Below are 13,908 nucleotides of genomic sequence, written 5' to 3' on the forward strand. Positions count from 1 at the left end.
TTTGTGTAGCGTATCGAAGCAGTAATATTCCAAGCGTATATAGCAACACTCACAAGTTTGTCAATATTAATTTGACATTGTCTGTTTGTCGTAGCGCTTTGTGGTTTATTGATAATTAATATAATAATTGCTTTATAAAGATAGCCTTAAAATTGCAGATTTTATGTTCTGGCTGTGGCTAGGCTTTAAGAGTAGCAGTGACAACGTTGAAGAACATGACTGTTCAGCAATAATATGTAACCGAAGCCATTGGCAATAGCCACAACTATCGATTTGGACTACAGATTGCAATGCAGCAATCTTTAATTTGATTTGGACGCATCATGTACCACTGTGCTGTATATGCGTACGTGGTGCGCATGGATCCACTCACTTTGTAGAATTAAACATGTATGTTTATCTGTTTCCTATTTCCTAGGATACCAGGATTCACCCACAGTGTATTATTACAATTTTAGTTTGAAGTACAGTCATCATATTGTAAAGGCCATACTTCGCATTGTCACGTCTACATATTGCTGTACTTAACCATCGAATGTTGTGACGTCACAGCGTTATGCATTCCTGTTGTATTGTGTTGGCTATTCAAACAAACACTATATACAAGTTGAAATTATACGTAGAATTCCGGTGACTTCATGGTATGGTTTAATGATTAACACTGAAATTCGGTGGGATTAGAGGGAACATATGACATGATAACGGAAGGTGAAACCGCGGATATGGTAATCATTGAACATACTTGAACTAAAATAAAACAATAAATACCTAAAGTACGTACACATGTACGAAGTCCGGTTTTATATGCAGCGTATAGCTATACAGTACGCAGTGGTTTATAAGTGAACACAATCTATCGATGCGTGAACAGGCTTAACAATGCTTTTGTCATGTCAATACGTCAACAGCCAAGCTATATATAAGAAACCTTCATTTATTGTACTCGGATGATTCAGGTTGTGGGATCGACCAAGGTTTCACCAGTCTGGAAATACTAACCCAGTGCGTGGCAGACGTTATTTTTTGTGGTTGGTTTAAAAAAGGGAGATACCAAGATGCCGTCTAATCATCATACTCCGGAGGATTCTTGGATTAATTTACGTCCATACGATCCAAACAGACAGGTTGCTAATTGGGTAAGAAGTGACTCTTCTTCTTTATGTTTATAAGTCGAGATGTCTCAGCAAACGGTTGTTGAAATTATATTTTCGCCAAAGTGTCACTTCCGGTATTAACGTTAAGCACGCGCGGTGATGACATGCTTAATGAAATTAGACCCAAGTCGCAAAATGACATTCATTGGTGATGGTTGAATATTGTGATGTAACTTTAGAAACAAATTGAAACGTTAATGAATGTGATAAGATTTCATTAGTGAGTGTGTGAATATTTGAATTGACTTGCTGAATCTCCGGACTTGATGTATGGGGAGATTTTGTAAGACATTGGCCGGGATATAGTGATGAGCACGGAGGATGGAACTCCATCCTCCATTGGAAGATGAAGCTGGAGTTGGAATGGGGTTGTAGTTTGAAGAATCATGTTTGGTTCATCTGATGGCACAGTCTGCCTTTGGTTTTTCACCGTTTGAATGTTTCGATCTTATACTAGGTATAACTAACATGTGCAAATTAAACATAAAAAGCTGGTCGCGTGTTTGCGAGTCCACGCAGGAATAATTAATCCGTCATAGGAAGAATACACAATCTAAGAAACGTGCAATGGCAGTAATTTTGGGGCATACACAAATAGAAAGATTGGTACATAACCGCATTATTTTACGAGTTGAGACGTTTCTGAAAAGTTTGTATCGCCATTAGTTTCTAGAGTGATTACCATACTTATACCTTCCCTTATCTTACCCCCCCCCAAATGATGTTCCTGCAGCTTCGATGACCAATTCAAAATTTTCACAGGTTTGCTATTTTTGTTGCATATTAATAGGGTGATGAGAGTTATTTATTACAACTACCCAAAGTATACCCTGCCTACGACTGCCTACGATTTGGCATGAAACAACATGCTCTGCCTTGATTTAATGTTTAATGGCGACAATTGCTGACTTTATATCTGGGAAGTTGGAGCCCATTCCTGTCTACCGGCTCTATGCAGGAAACATGTGGGGGTTTTTAAGGCCAAGGGCAATGTGTGTTGTCACTCGTATTTGTGTAAACATGTTATTATTGATTCTGTTGCAAACTAGGCCTACTTTTTAAAATTGTCCTTTTACAAATTGTATTCACTGTCGTTGAGGATGTCAATATGAAATAAATGTCTTATTGAGTTGAATTGAAGATAATTCAATTGACTCCAAATCCTAATTTGGGCTAGTTTCCATAACTTTCAGAAAATAATCTGTGTACGATTGTCAGTATTGATGTCCATGTTGCAGTACGTACCTTCGCAGTTGTTTGTTCTGTTGACAGTTATACAGTAATTTATTTAATTTTGTGTACATTGAGACGTAAGCGATTATGGGCACTTATCGGCACTGTCAATTAAAAACCATGTTCTAACACGACATCATTGTCAAAAAAGTGTCTGGTCTGACCTAAACGTGTCGGTATGCTCTTTATGAACTTATTGAGGTCTCGCAAGTATTCCACGTTTTATTCCTATCTGAAAGCACACAGATTCGTCCAACGAATCGTATATTTCTATATTTATCGGTTAAAAAATTCGAGAAAATGAACCCCTGTATATTACGCCTCTCAAAGGCAGTGGACTATTACTCTAAATTATTGTAAGCTTAAAACTCACTTGGTAACAAGCAATGGAGAGCTTTTGATAGTATAAATCATTGTGAGAAACGGCTCCCTCTGAAGTAACGTAGGTTTTGAGAAGTTATATTTCCACGGATTTGAATTCGAAACCTCGAAATTACATTTTGAGTTCCCTAAATCAAGCATCTGGAAGCACACAACTTCGTGTGATGACAAGGGTGTTTTTTCTTCCATTATTATCTCGCAACTTCGATGACCAATAATTGAGTTCAAATTTTCACAGGTTTGTTACTCCGTGTATATTTTGAGATACACTAAGTGGGAAGACTGATCTTTGACAACATTGCCAAAGGTGCCCAGTGTCTTTATGAACCTATCATAAAAAAATCCCTGCAATATAATGGGCAGGCATGATACTATAGGTACTTCACGGAGGCAACAAAGGCGAATGCCCCCATATCCCCTGGTCGTTGCCTTGGTGCGCTTAGTAGAAAATTGATGTCCCAGTAGAAAATACACATGTCCTCATGCACAGGGTGCCCTTTACCAAGGAGAAAATGCCATTGGTGACATTGCCCGTTAAAGCCAGTGGACACTATTGGTTATTGTCAAAGACCATGCTTCTCACTTGCTGTATCTCAACATTATGCATAAAATATAAAACCTGTGAAAATTTGAGCTTGATTGGTCGTCGGAGTTGCGAGATAACTATGAAAGAACCAAACTTGAGGTCTCGAAATCAAATTCGTGGAAAAATACTTCTTTCTCGAAAACTATGTCACTTCAGAGGGAGCCGTTTCTCACAATGTTTTATACCATCAACCTCTCCTCATTACTCGTCACCAAGTAAGGTTTTATGCTAATAACTATTTTGACTAATTACCAATAGTGTTCACTGCCTTTAAGCGAAGCACCACGCAGGCCTGCATGAGTCAGGTTGGAAGAAACTTAACTCGGATCAGGATTAACTAAGATCAGATAAAAAAACGCAGTTTACTAATCACAGTAACTACGAGGAAGTTTTTCCAGGGAAAACAACATCGTGATATCGAAAGTACGAATAGATTAGAAGTGGTTATACGCAGCCCAGTAGCGATGCTTGATAACCAGGAAGTACTTGCGCAGGAGATAATGGCGGGTTGGTTGTTATAGTACTTTGTCAATTAAATGTTCTTTTGTTTAATCCGGTTGTACTTTTCAACTTACTTTTTCTTCTTCTGGTTTTCATATTGGGTGCGTTCGATTAGCTTCCCTGTGTCGGGTGAGCCCTTGACAATAGCTAAACGAATTCGATCACCCACTCGTGGTGACGTCATGCACCTGGGGCCAGCCCCCTAGTGACCCACTCCACAAGCAGGGCATTGGGGGCTGACCCGGGTGAGCCCCGTCAAATCTATTCGAACGCACCGGAGGCAGACCGGGTCGACCCAGGGAGGTAAACGAACTCACCTACTGTACCGGGACACGCCCTTGAGCTCAAACGAAACCTGTAAGCCTATATCTTGCATGGTGCCTGGTCACCGTCGTACAAGAAGGTACGAACTTGACTAAGCAAGAACAATTCGTTTGGACACGAATTTAGTACCTTTTGCAAGTACTAGTGACTTCGGACATCTCTGAACACTAGTACATTGCATAAAGGGTACAAATGCAATTTTGACACTTGCGTCGTCGGGCCAAATTCCCTATCGTTCTCGCAGCAAAACAAGCAAAGGTTTAGCGTACGCGCGCGTTCACCTTTTGTGAGGCATTTTCGATCTTGCATGTTGTCAGCCTTCGTCTGTCGGCCGCCGTAAATTCATGTCCCCTTCCCACGATCATACCACCTCACTAGTCCACCCACACTTTGTCGCTTAGGTCGTATGACTTCGTTGGCTACTGCCACTTGTTCCCATTGGTTCCAATCACGATACTCCCCCCCCCATTCCCCAGTTTACCCGCCCATCTTGGAAGTACCTTTGTACGTCACTTCTGACGTCAACAGCAAGCGTGACGTCATTTATCATGGCAGCCTCCATGTTGGACACAGCCGTTGGACACATGTGTGTCAAGTTCTTCGGGAAACTTTCATGGAAAGTGACACTGGATATAAGTACGGACTATTGAAGAATTATATGTCATTGGTTTGAACAGAGTTGGGATTTCCCAGAGTTGTCTTATTGTGAATCGTGTCTTCCGTAATTATAAGTAAGTAATTCTTATGCTAGTTTTGTAGTCAATGTTATTGTTTTTACTGTCTCTGCTGTCGGTGTCAGTGTCAGAACATGGTCAGGTCGAGTGTATCAGTATTTTCAGCGTGGCGACGCGCTGCGCAGTTTCTTCTGTGAACTTGGTATTGGCCGCAGGTCTCGAGCTAGCTTCGGTTTGAATGAGTTGAAAAACATGGAGGAAAAAGTAGTATGTATGTGTGACTTAAGTTTAATGGATCCTGTTTTAAAGACACTGGACACTAAATGTAATTGTTAACAAAACTCAAAGACCAGTCTTCTAACTTAGTAGTGTATCTCAACATTTGATATGCATATTTTATAAAATAACAAACCTGTGAAAACTTGAGCTCAATTGGTATATGGAGTTGCGTGATAATAGTTAAAGAATAAAACCCCTTGTCACACCATGGAGGTAGAATTAGAAGTTGTGTGCTTTCAGATGCTTGATTTTGAGACCTCGCATTCTTATTCTGAGGTCTCGAAATCAAATTCGTGGAAAATTACTTCTTTCTCAAAAACTACACTACTTCAGAGGGAGCCGTTTCTCATGTTTTATACTATCAACCTCTCCCCATTACTAGTTGCCAAGTAAGGTTTATGCTAATAGTTATCTTGAGTAATTACCAAATTTGCGATAACACAACCCTCTTCCCCACAGCCGTAACTTTTTGTCTTTTTCTTCAAAATATTTTCTCTATGATGTTTTGAGAATAGAAATGGATTCATTATACAATGTCAATGATGATCAAATTCGTGTTCTTAGAATTTGTGTCATGATATTTGAAAGCGGTAAAAGTGAGGCAAATCTGGTGACTAGTCTCTCAACATGTGTCAAAGTTGTCTGTGTTGGACAAGCTCACTCCTATAGTGTGTACACAGTCTCGTAACTCTTGTATCACAACTACATGTGTACTGTACAAGCACTGCAATCTTGTATTATGTAGGTTTTCCCCTGACACTGGCCAGACACTGAATCCACTATAGCCTCGGGCATCAGGCCTGTGAAGTTTAGACCCATCCAGTGTGAAGTTTATTGATCAAGGTGCGTCTACAACATCAATAGGTAACCCGATTCTGTACCTGCCATACCTACCTATAGAGGGATTGTATTGTCCAGTTGTGCCATTCAGACAGGTTCACTGGTTCACTTTGATTCTCTATTGAATCTACAATGTAGGTACATGTATGTAGGTAGTCAGAAACTTGTTGTAAACACACCCAGTTTACTCAGAGGTATACTATTCTAATATTTGTTGTTCCATTCAAGACCTCAAATACTTGGAGGTAACACGTCTATTTTTTTATATTATTTTCCCAGGTGATGTTTTTACAATGTATTTTAGATGATTCTGCTGAGGTTTGGATCTTAATTTAGGCAGAATTTGTTCCCCAAAAATTGAAGCTGAGGAAGTTTTATAGTCTGTCATTAACGTTTCTCAGATTGTACTCTTATTAGGGATTATTCTTCCCGGTGGAAACTTTTTCGGGATTTTCCCCGATATTTCAAAGTCACGACCACCTTTTGAAATTTGTACGTATACATACAAGGGAGTGAGTACACCTGGACTAAAATAATAAAACAGTTTATAAATAAAACGTACAAAGGGTAACAATGTATACTTTGCCTTTAAAGCAAGACACTTAAAACCACGAATACTTCGTTCCTCGAATGACGGGTACATGTCAACAAGCCAAGGTACATGTTTTGTGTTTACAATCCACATGTGGATGTACAAAAAAAACAATACACTGGTGTGTTTTGGTAAGGTTTGTTGCAGATTGCACCATAGTATCTTGTAATGTAAACCAGAACTTGTGCTTAGTAAGGTCTTACTTATACTTTGAACAAAGTTCGGTAGCCAGGTCTATATCTTAGAGGAAAAAAATGATTGCTTTGAAAGACTCCCTATTCTAATAAGCCTTTTTGAGGTATGGATGACGTGATACGAGCGTCACACGCGGCGACTGATGCCACACTCACCATGAACGTTGGTGGTCAATAGGTTTATGTGTAAACGCTGCGTCGCCTATATAAATGCACACTTCACTGAATAATACACGTTCCGTTTCTATGGTCAATATGCACAATGGTGTCCGCCATATCTCAAAAAGGCTTATTGGATATTTATAATAATCAAAGAGAGATCACGTTTTCTCACGGGGGTAGTATGTTTTATGTCATCCCAGGCCTGATACTTCACAGAGGCAACGAAGGCGATTGCCTCTGTGTCCCCTGGTTGATGCCTTGGTGCCCTTGAAATGCTCCAGTACAAATTTGCAATTTCATCATAGGGTGCGCTTTACCAAGAAGAAAATGCCTTGGTGCCCTTGCCCTTACAAAACCGGAGCATACAGCCCTGTCATCCACAAACAGATAACCCTTGTTTAGCCAATCTAATGTACATGTATGCCCCCCCCCTCCTGTCCTATATGTATTTTTGATAATGGCTGAAAACTAACTGTTTTGGTCAGATTTCATAGACTTGCCTCGTCCCTCCAAGCCAGCCTCCGAGATTGGTCGATGTTGTGCCCTAGACCGATGTGACTATATGTATTACAAAAAGCAGGTACGCCAATCAAGAATAGCTTCTATCCTTTTGATATTTACCTTTGCATGTTGTTTTATTTAACAGTCTTCACGCCACTATAACGGCAGAGATCCCTATAACGGCAATGAGCACAGAGGAGAGCAACACAACCATGGATATGAAAGAGACAATGACCCAAAAAACGATCCGTCCTACACCAGACCTTATTACATCTACGGAGGAGGAGAGGAAAGGAGACCTCATGAGGACCGACAAGCGGAAAGAAAGTCTGAGACCAACGGGAATCTTTACAGGTTAGTTGGAGGGGATTCCCCTTTTGCAGTTCGCAGTAATGACGGGATGTTCATAACAAAAGACAATCGCAAAATACAGCCGGGAAATTGTACCGGTTCCCCCCATACATGGGCCAGCTGATTTATATACACGTTTCTGCCAGGCCCGTAACCAAGATTTACTTTGGGGTGGGGAGAATATGAAAGAAAAAGTACAGCCCCGTCTGTCGCAGACTTTTGTTGTTGTTGGGAGGGGAGATCTACATTGGAGCAAGTTAGAAAATAGACTAGACTTGCATTATAGACTAGTCTCATTTACCATAACCAGTAACAGGCACTCGACCCCTTTGGTAATTGTCAAAGACCAGTCTTCTAATTCTCACTTGGTGTATCTCAACATATGCATAAAATACAAACCTTTGTCGAAATTTGAACTTAATTTGGTCATCAATGTTGCGAGAGAATAATACAAAAAACACCCTTGTTGCACAAGTTGTTAGCTTACGGATGCTTGAATTTGAGGTCACGAACTCAATTCAAATATTTGAGTGAGAAATTTACATTTTTCTCAAAAGCTATGTTTCTTCAGATGGAGCTGTTTCTCACAATGTTCGATACCATCAACAGCTCTCCATTGCCCGTGATCAATTAAGTTTTTGTGCTAACAATTATATTGAGTAATTACCAATAGCGTCCAGCGTCTTTAAAGTTAGGGATCTTCCATTTTTCACTTCCACTAGGATGGGATTATTTTTCACAAAATTGCCTGAGTCATTTTATGCTTGAACATGTTGAAGTTTGCACCGGAGTAGTCACAATTTTAACCTGAGGTCACAATTAGGATGTCCAAAAATGGTAGTTATGTGTTATGTTGAGTCCAAATTACACACTAACGAGAAAAAAATGTGGGTTTTAATTCCAAAATCAAAGTAATTGGGACAAAACAACAGGACGGAAACAACATTACAATTGGAAACCCTTTTATAGCATGTCAATCAACGTTGTGGATTTCAAATCAGCTCACCACACTCGCAATACATTGTCATGGTTTTGATTAATTGAATTATTGTAAAGTTTTGCTGAACTTGGGGTCACTACAGATGAATGGAATGTCTGCTATGCAGGTCGAGCATTTTCACTTTAGTCACAACTGGCTGAAGAATTATAATAATATCAGCAGTAAATACACAAAACAGTTCTCTTTTCATGTGGGCGTGTTGGGTTCAATTGTATGTCGAGTCATAGAGTCCTTTCATGTTTCAGTGTTCAACAATTTGTTGCCACTGAGCCACTGAGACTTGCTATTCAAAACAAGTTCTAGTACTTAACAACTGGATTTGAGAAATGAATAACTAGAATATATGCAGGAATGTGAATTATATTTTGTTTGCGGTGTATTTTGCTGTATACATTTTTTTTTTGGAACTTGTCTTGTGATAAATTCTACTGGCTGTAGTATGTGGAGTAGATTTTGTCAGCAAGTCATGCAAGTAGATGCATAGTATACACTTGTGTTTCGGCAAACCATACCTCACCACCATGCATTGCCCTGAATCCCATAATGTACAGTAAGTCACCAAAGGTATTTACTTTTATATTTCGCAATTGGAATACACAATCTTAAGAAGTGTTTCTGACAGAACACTTCTCAGATTCCAACTTGCTTTAATAAAACTATATTTGTCCATCACCTTTTGACTGTGAAATAATTCTTAAATTGCTTTATAGCTGTCTTACCAAAGTAAGTTATTATTATTTTCATTTTGTTTTTTACCCATAAACACCAATGTGTGTTAGCACTGTTTACTCAGTACTTTCCCGAGTTACTCAGTACTTTCCCGAGTTCTGAAAAACAAACAAAAAACAGGCATAATTACTCGAGTGGAATTTGAACCCACTACCTTTGCAATTATAGAGCAGTGTCATACCAACTAGACCACCGAGATTGCAAGGTAGCTATAGAGGCAGTTCGAATCCTATGTTTTATCAGCAGGTTCTGCAAGTTGTTATTGCCATCAACTTTAAAAAGTGATTACCAAAAATATATATGTACCTTGTAAATATCTTGTACTTGAAGGCACTGTCCACTGTTGGTAATTGCTCAAGATAATTGTTCCCATACAAACTTACCGGTTAACCTTCATTGGAGAGCTGTTGATAGTAAAAAACATTGTGAGAAACCGCTCCCTCTGAAGTAACGTACATAGTTTTCAAGAAATAATAAGTAATTTTCGACAAAAATATGTGAACTTGATTCTGAGACCTCGGAACTAGATTTTGAGGTATTGATATATCAAGCATCTGAAAGCACACAACTCTGTGTGATAAGGGTGTTTTTTTCTTTCATTATTCTCTCGCAATTTCGATGACCAATTGAGCTCAAATTTACACAGGATTGTTAGTTTGTGCATATGTTTAGATTACACCAAGTGAAAAGACTGGTCTTTGACAATTACCAACCAGTGGTGTCCAGTGTCTTTAAAGCCATTGGACACTCTCTGAACAGAACAAAAATTAAAAGCTCACAGATTTACAAATAACTTACAGAAGGTAATGGTGAAAGACTTCCCTTGAAATATTATTCCATGAAATGCTTTACTTTTTGAGAAAACATTAAAACAATTATCAATTCTCGATATCGAGAATAACGGATTTATTTTAAACATATTTCATGACACGGCGAAACATGCGGAAACAAGGGTTGGTTTTCCCGTTATTTTCTCCCGACTCGGATGACTGATTGAGCCCACGGTTTGTTATTTTATATATAAGTTGTGATACACGAAGTGTGGGCCTTTGGACAATACTGTTTACCGATGTTGTGCGATTGCTTTAATCCAACTTTGTTTTTATGTTGACAGGCCTAAACAGAGACAGCATGCACAGTCATCAAGCAGGCATTCATCTCAATCAACACACATCCCGATACAGAAGTCCAACTCGCGTAGTTATGCCTGCATGGCCATCACGTTGCTTACTGTTCTTGCCTTCATTCTTCTTGGCGCCCTTGCTGTCTTCTTAGTCTTTTATATTATTGGTGAGTATTGCAAGGTCAAAGGTCAATAGGAAGACCTGTACATAAGTTAAGTGAACACTCAAATAATGTTTGCGTTTTCCACACATTACTTTTGCCATCAATTTCGGGTGGAACTTTCTGTGTGTCTCCTACATTGGCGATTGTTAGCGACCATAGGAGAATGTATTTCTGAGGTGTGAGTGCGTGGTTTAAAAATGGCAGACAACAATATGATATTCGAACGATGAGCAGACGATTTTTGTTTCTTGTCACAAAAATAATTATGTTGTGTTTTCTGTGTTTGATAAAGCGTGAGTCAAAATTATAACCTAGTTTCCCCTTTACTGTATACTCGGTACTTTCCCTTGTTTTGCTTTTGGTTTGTTCCCCACAGAACTCTGGAAAAAGTACTGAGTATACACATCGGTGGTAAAACCAATTGAATGCAACAATTCCCAAAAGTTGATGATTTGTGTTTCTTGTTTCGATCCCCATATAACATCGTTCTGTTTTTGTTTGTTTTTGTTTTTCAAGAAAACAACTCAACAACAGTGGCTCCAACAGTCGGTAAGTTACAAAAAAAAAGTCTTCAGTTTAAAGTGTCAAATCTGGGACCAGTATATGTTCTAACACGGAGTATTTTGCAATGGTGGTCAGTGGTGGACACATTTTTTTTAAACCATTTTTTTTTATGTGAGAGATTGGCTGTTGCCAGCTTAGTGTTGTTCTCCCCTGTGGGTGTTTTGCCAAGGAGATACATGTACATGTAGTTTAAAGGGAAGGTACACGTTTGGTAATTACTCAAAACAAATATTAACTTAAAGACTGACTTGGTAATGAGCAGTGTAGAGCTGTTAGGTAGAACATTGTGAGAAGCATAGATTTTGAGAAAGAGGTAATTTCTCACTAAAAAAATTAAAGACTTCTAGCCAGAAGTCTTGCCAGAAGTCTTGTATTCCTATCTGAAAGCACACAAATTCGTCCAACAAGGGTGTTTTTTCTCTCATCATTTTCTCGCAACTTAGGCGACCAATTGAGCTCAAATTTTCACAGGCTTTCACTTTACACTTATGTTGGGTTACACCAAGTGAGAAGAGTGGTCTTAAACAGTTACCAAACGAGTATCTTCAGTAAATTAAAGTAAGCTTTCGGACTTGGACTCACACATGGTTAATCACAAATGTTTTGAATTATACCTTTGGACCATAAAACCTACTTGGTTAGCAGCAATGCATCTGTTGATAATGTATCTTATTTTAATTTTTGGTTTTTACCCATATTTTATTTTGAGAAACAATTCCCTTCAAAGGAATGTGGTTTTAGAGAGAGAGAGGGATCAAACAAATTTCAATCTAAGAAATGTTTTTGCATGAAATGTTCATCAGATAGTTTATTCCGATTGCAGATTATTCTTCCTGCGTGGACACATTACAGATTTCTGGCAGTACGCACCTCATAAAAGCTACAACCTTTTCAAATAAAATTGTTGTGTACCGTGTATATACACACATTTATATAGGATTATAACAGCGAAACAGTTCCAAAAACCAATGGTATACTTTCATTAACGGGAAACCAGTTTTCAATTTTATATTGATGTTTACATCGTTCTCATTCATTCGTTCACAGGAGTAACGAGCCAAGCCCCAGCAGCAGGTATGTACCAAAACAAAAGCCTAGCAATCACAAGGTTGTGGGTTCAAATCCAGCCAAGCTAATTGCTGATTTCACAATGACTAGAAAAAATATTGTCGTGTATTTACTGAATCGTGATTTAGAGATTATTCATAATAACCATATTTGTAGAGCGCCTTTATAACAAAAGATACAAAGCGCTCTAATTTAGGTGACTTTGGGTATAGACCATGTGAACCTTGTTTACAATAAGTGTGACCTTGTACATTCTTTAAGCATTCTGGCAGGCACTGTACTACACTGGTCCTATGGGAAAGATGACATTTTGTGTCATAATTTCCTCATAAAACCAAGAGTTATGAAAGTAACAGCTGGACAAGTTTTGAGATGTGCCTGCTTTAATCATAGCAAAAGTTGATAAGAAATAGACAGTGCAATCTCCATAAAATATAAGATTTTATATTTTCTTCCATTGAGCTGTGTTCAAATCATGCCTCCAGGAAGTCCATGCTCTGTGGCTCTTTTGTAAACAGGTGATGTCACAGGTCACATTGTCTATAGAAGACCCTAGATCTTAGGTGGGTGGGGGTCCTGTGTCTTGTTTTTTAAAGTTTTTGCTTGGGTTCTTGAGCAGGATGGGGGGGGGGGGGGTGTGAAGAGACCTGGGGCCGATTTCACAAAGCAACAAAATTCATCGCAACACAAATTTTTAGTATCACCATAGTGATTTGTATTGTGACATCACACTTTACTAAGCAACTACGATTGATTTGCAGTTACGATCAATTTTAGATCTTTGTGAAATCGGCCCCAGCACCCTTTTTTACGGGAGGTAAGTTGAGGGTAAGAGTAGGTCTTGGATGGGGAGACCAGTGTGTTTTGTTTGCTTGGGTTCTTCAGCAGGTTGTATGGGGAGGGTGTGGGGGGGGGGTGAAGAGACTAGTGCTGTAATTGAACTGACTTTGGGAATAGAAGATCCTAGGTCTGGTGTAGGGGGGCCATGGTTTTTTTAGGTCTTGCTTTGAGCAGGATGGGGGGGGGTGGGTGAAGAAACAAGTGCCCTAATTTAAATAACTTGAGGTATAGAAGATCCTAGTTCTGGGGTCGAGGGAGGACATCTGTCTTTTTATTTGCTTGGGTTCTTGAGCAGGATTGGTGCGGGGGGGGGGGGGGGAAGGTGATGAAACTATAGTGTCATAATTTAAGTTTTTCTGGTACAGAAGACCCTATAGATGTCAGTAGGTCTGGAGGGGATTAGTATCTCATTGTCCTGGATGGGTTGTTGCAATGTTGGTTTGACGTTCATCTTACCTTTGTATTGTGTCAGGTGTTGTGTCAGTTGGTCTGTCCATGAAGTTAATGCAGCCCTTTCTGCCGGAGTACAATGATGTTCTGTCTGCTGGCTACATAGAACTCAGTAATAACTTCACTAACTCTGTAAGTAGAACATTTCCAATCAGTTTTATTATATAACAACATAGGCCCTTATGTAGTACAATTCTA

General features: G+C 39.2%; 1 protein-coding gene across 4 annotated transcripts in view; it reads left to right on the top strand.

Moving 5' to 3' along the window:
* The first annotated feature begins 462 nt into the window (after positions 1–462).
* The window catches only part of LOC139949618 (uncharacterized), a 49,426-nt gene continuing 35,980 nt past the window's right edge, over positions 463–13,908 (top strand). Inside the window, exons 1-6 of one of the 4 annotated variants that reach the window (XM_071948053.1) lie at positions 463–1,136; positions 7,567–7,775; positions 10,616–10,791; positions 11,305–11,337; positions 12,400–12,426; positions 13,733–13,842. In XM_071948053.1, coding sequence (XP_071804154.1) covers positions 1,056–1,136; positions 7,567–7,775; positions 10,616–10,791; positions 11,305–11,337; positions 12,400–12,426; positions 13,733–13,842 — 636 coding nt within the window. In that variant the 5' untranslated portion in view covers positions 463–1,055. Of the gene's footprint in view, positions 1,137–4,822; positions 4,911–4,992; positions 5,121–7,566; positions 7,776–10,615; positions 10,792–11,304; positions 11,338–12,399; positions 12,427–13,732; positions 13,843–13,908 lie in introns of those variants that run through there. The other 3 variants (XM_071948055.1, XM_071948057.1, XM_071948054.1) reach the window with 3 other exon arrangements.

The sequence above is a fragment of the Asterias amurensis genome, chromosome 17, assembly GCF_032118995.1.
Source record: "Asterias amurensis chromosome 17, ASM3211899v1".
Lineage (NCBI taxonomy): Eukaryota > Metazoa > Echinodermata > Asteroidea > Forcipulatida > Asteriidae > Asterias > Asterias amurensis.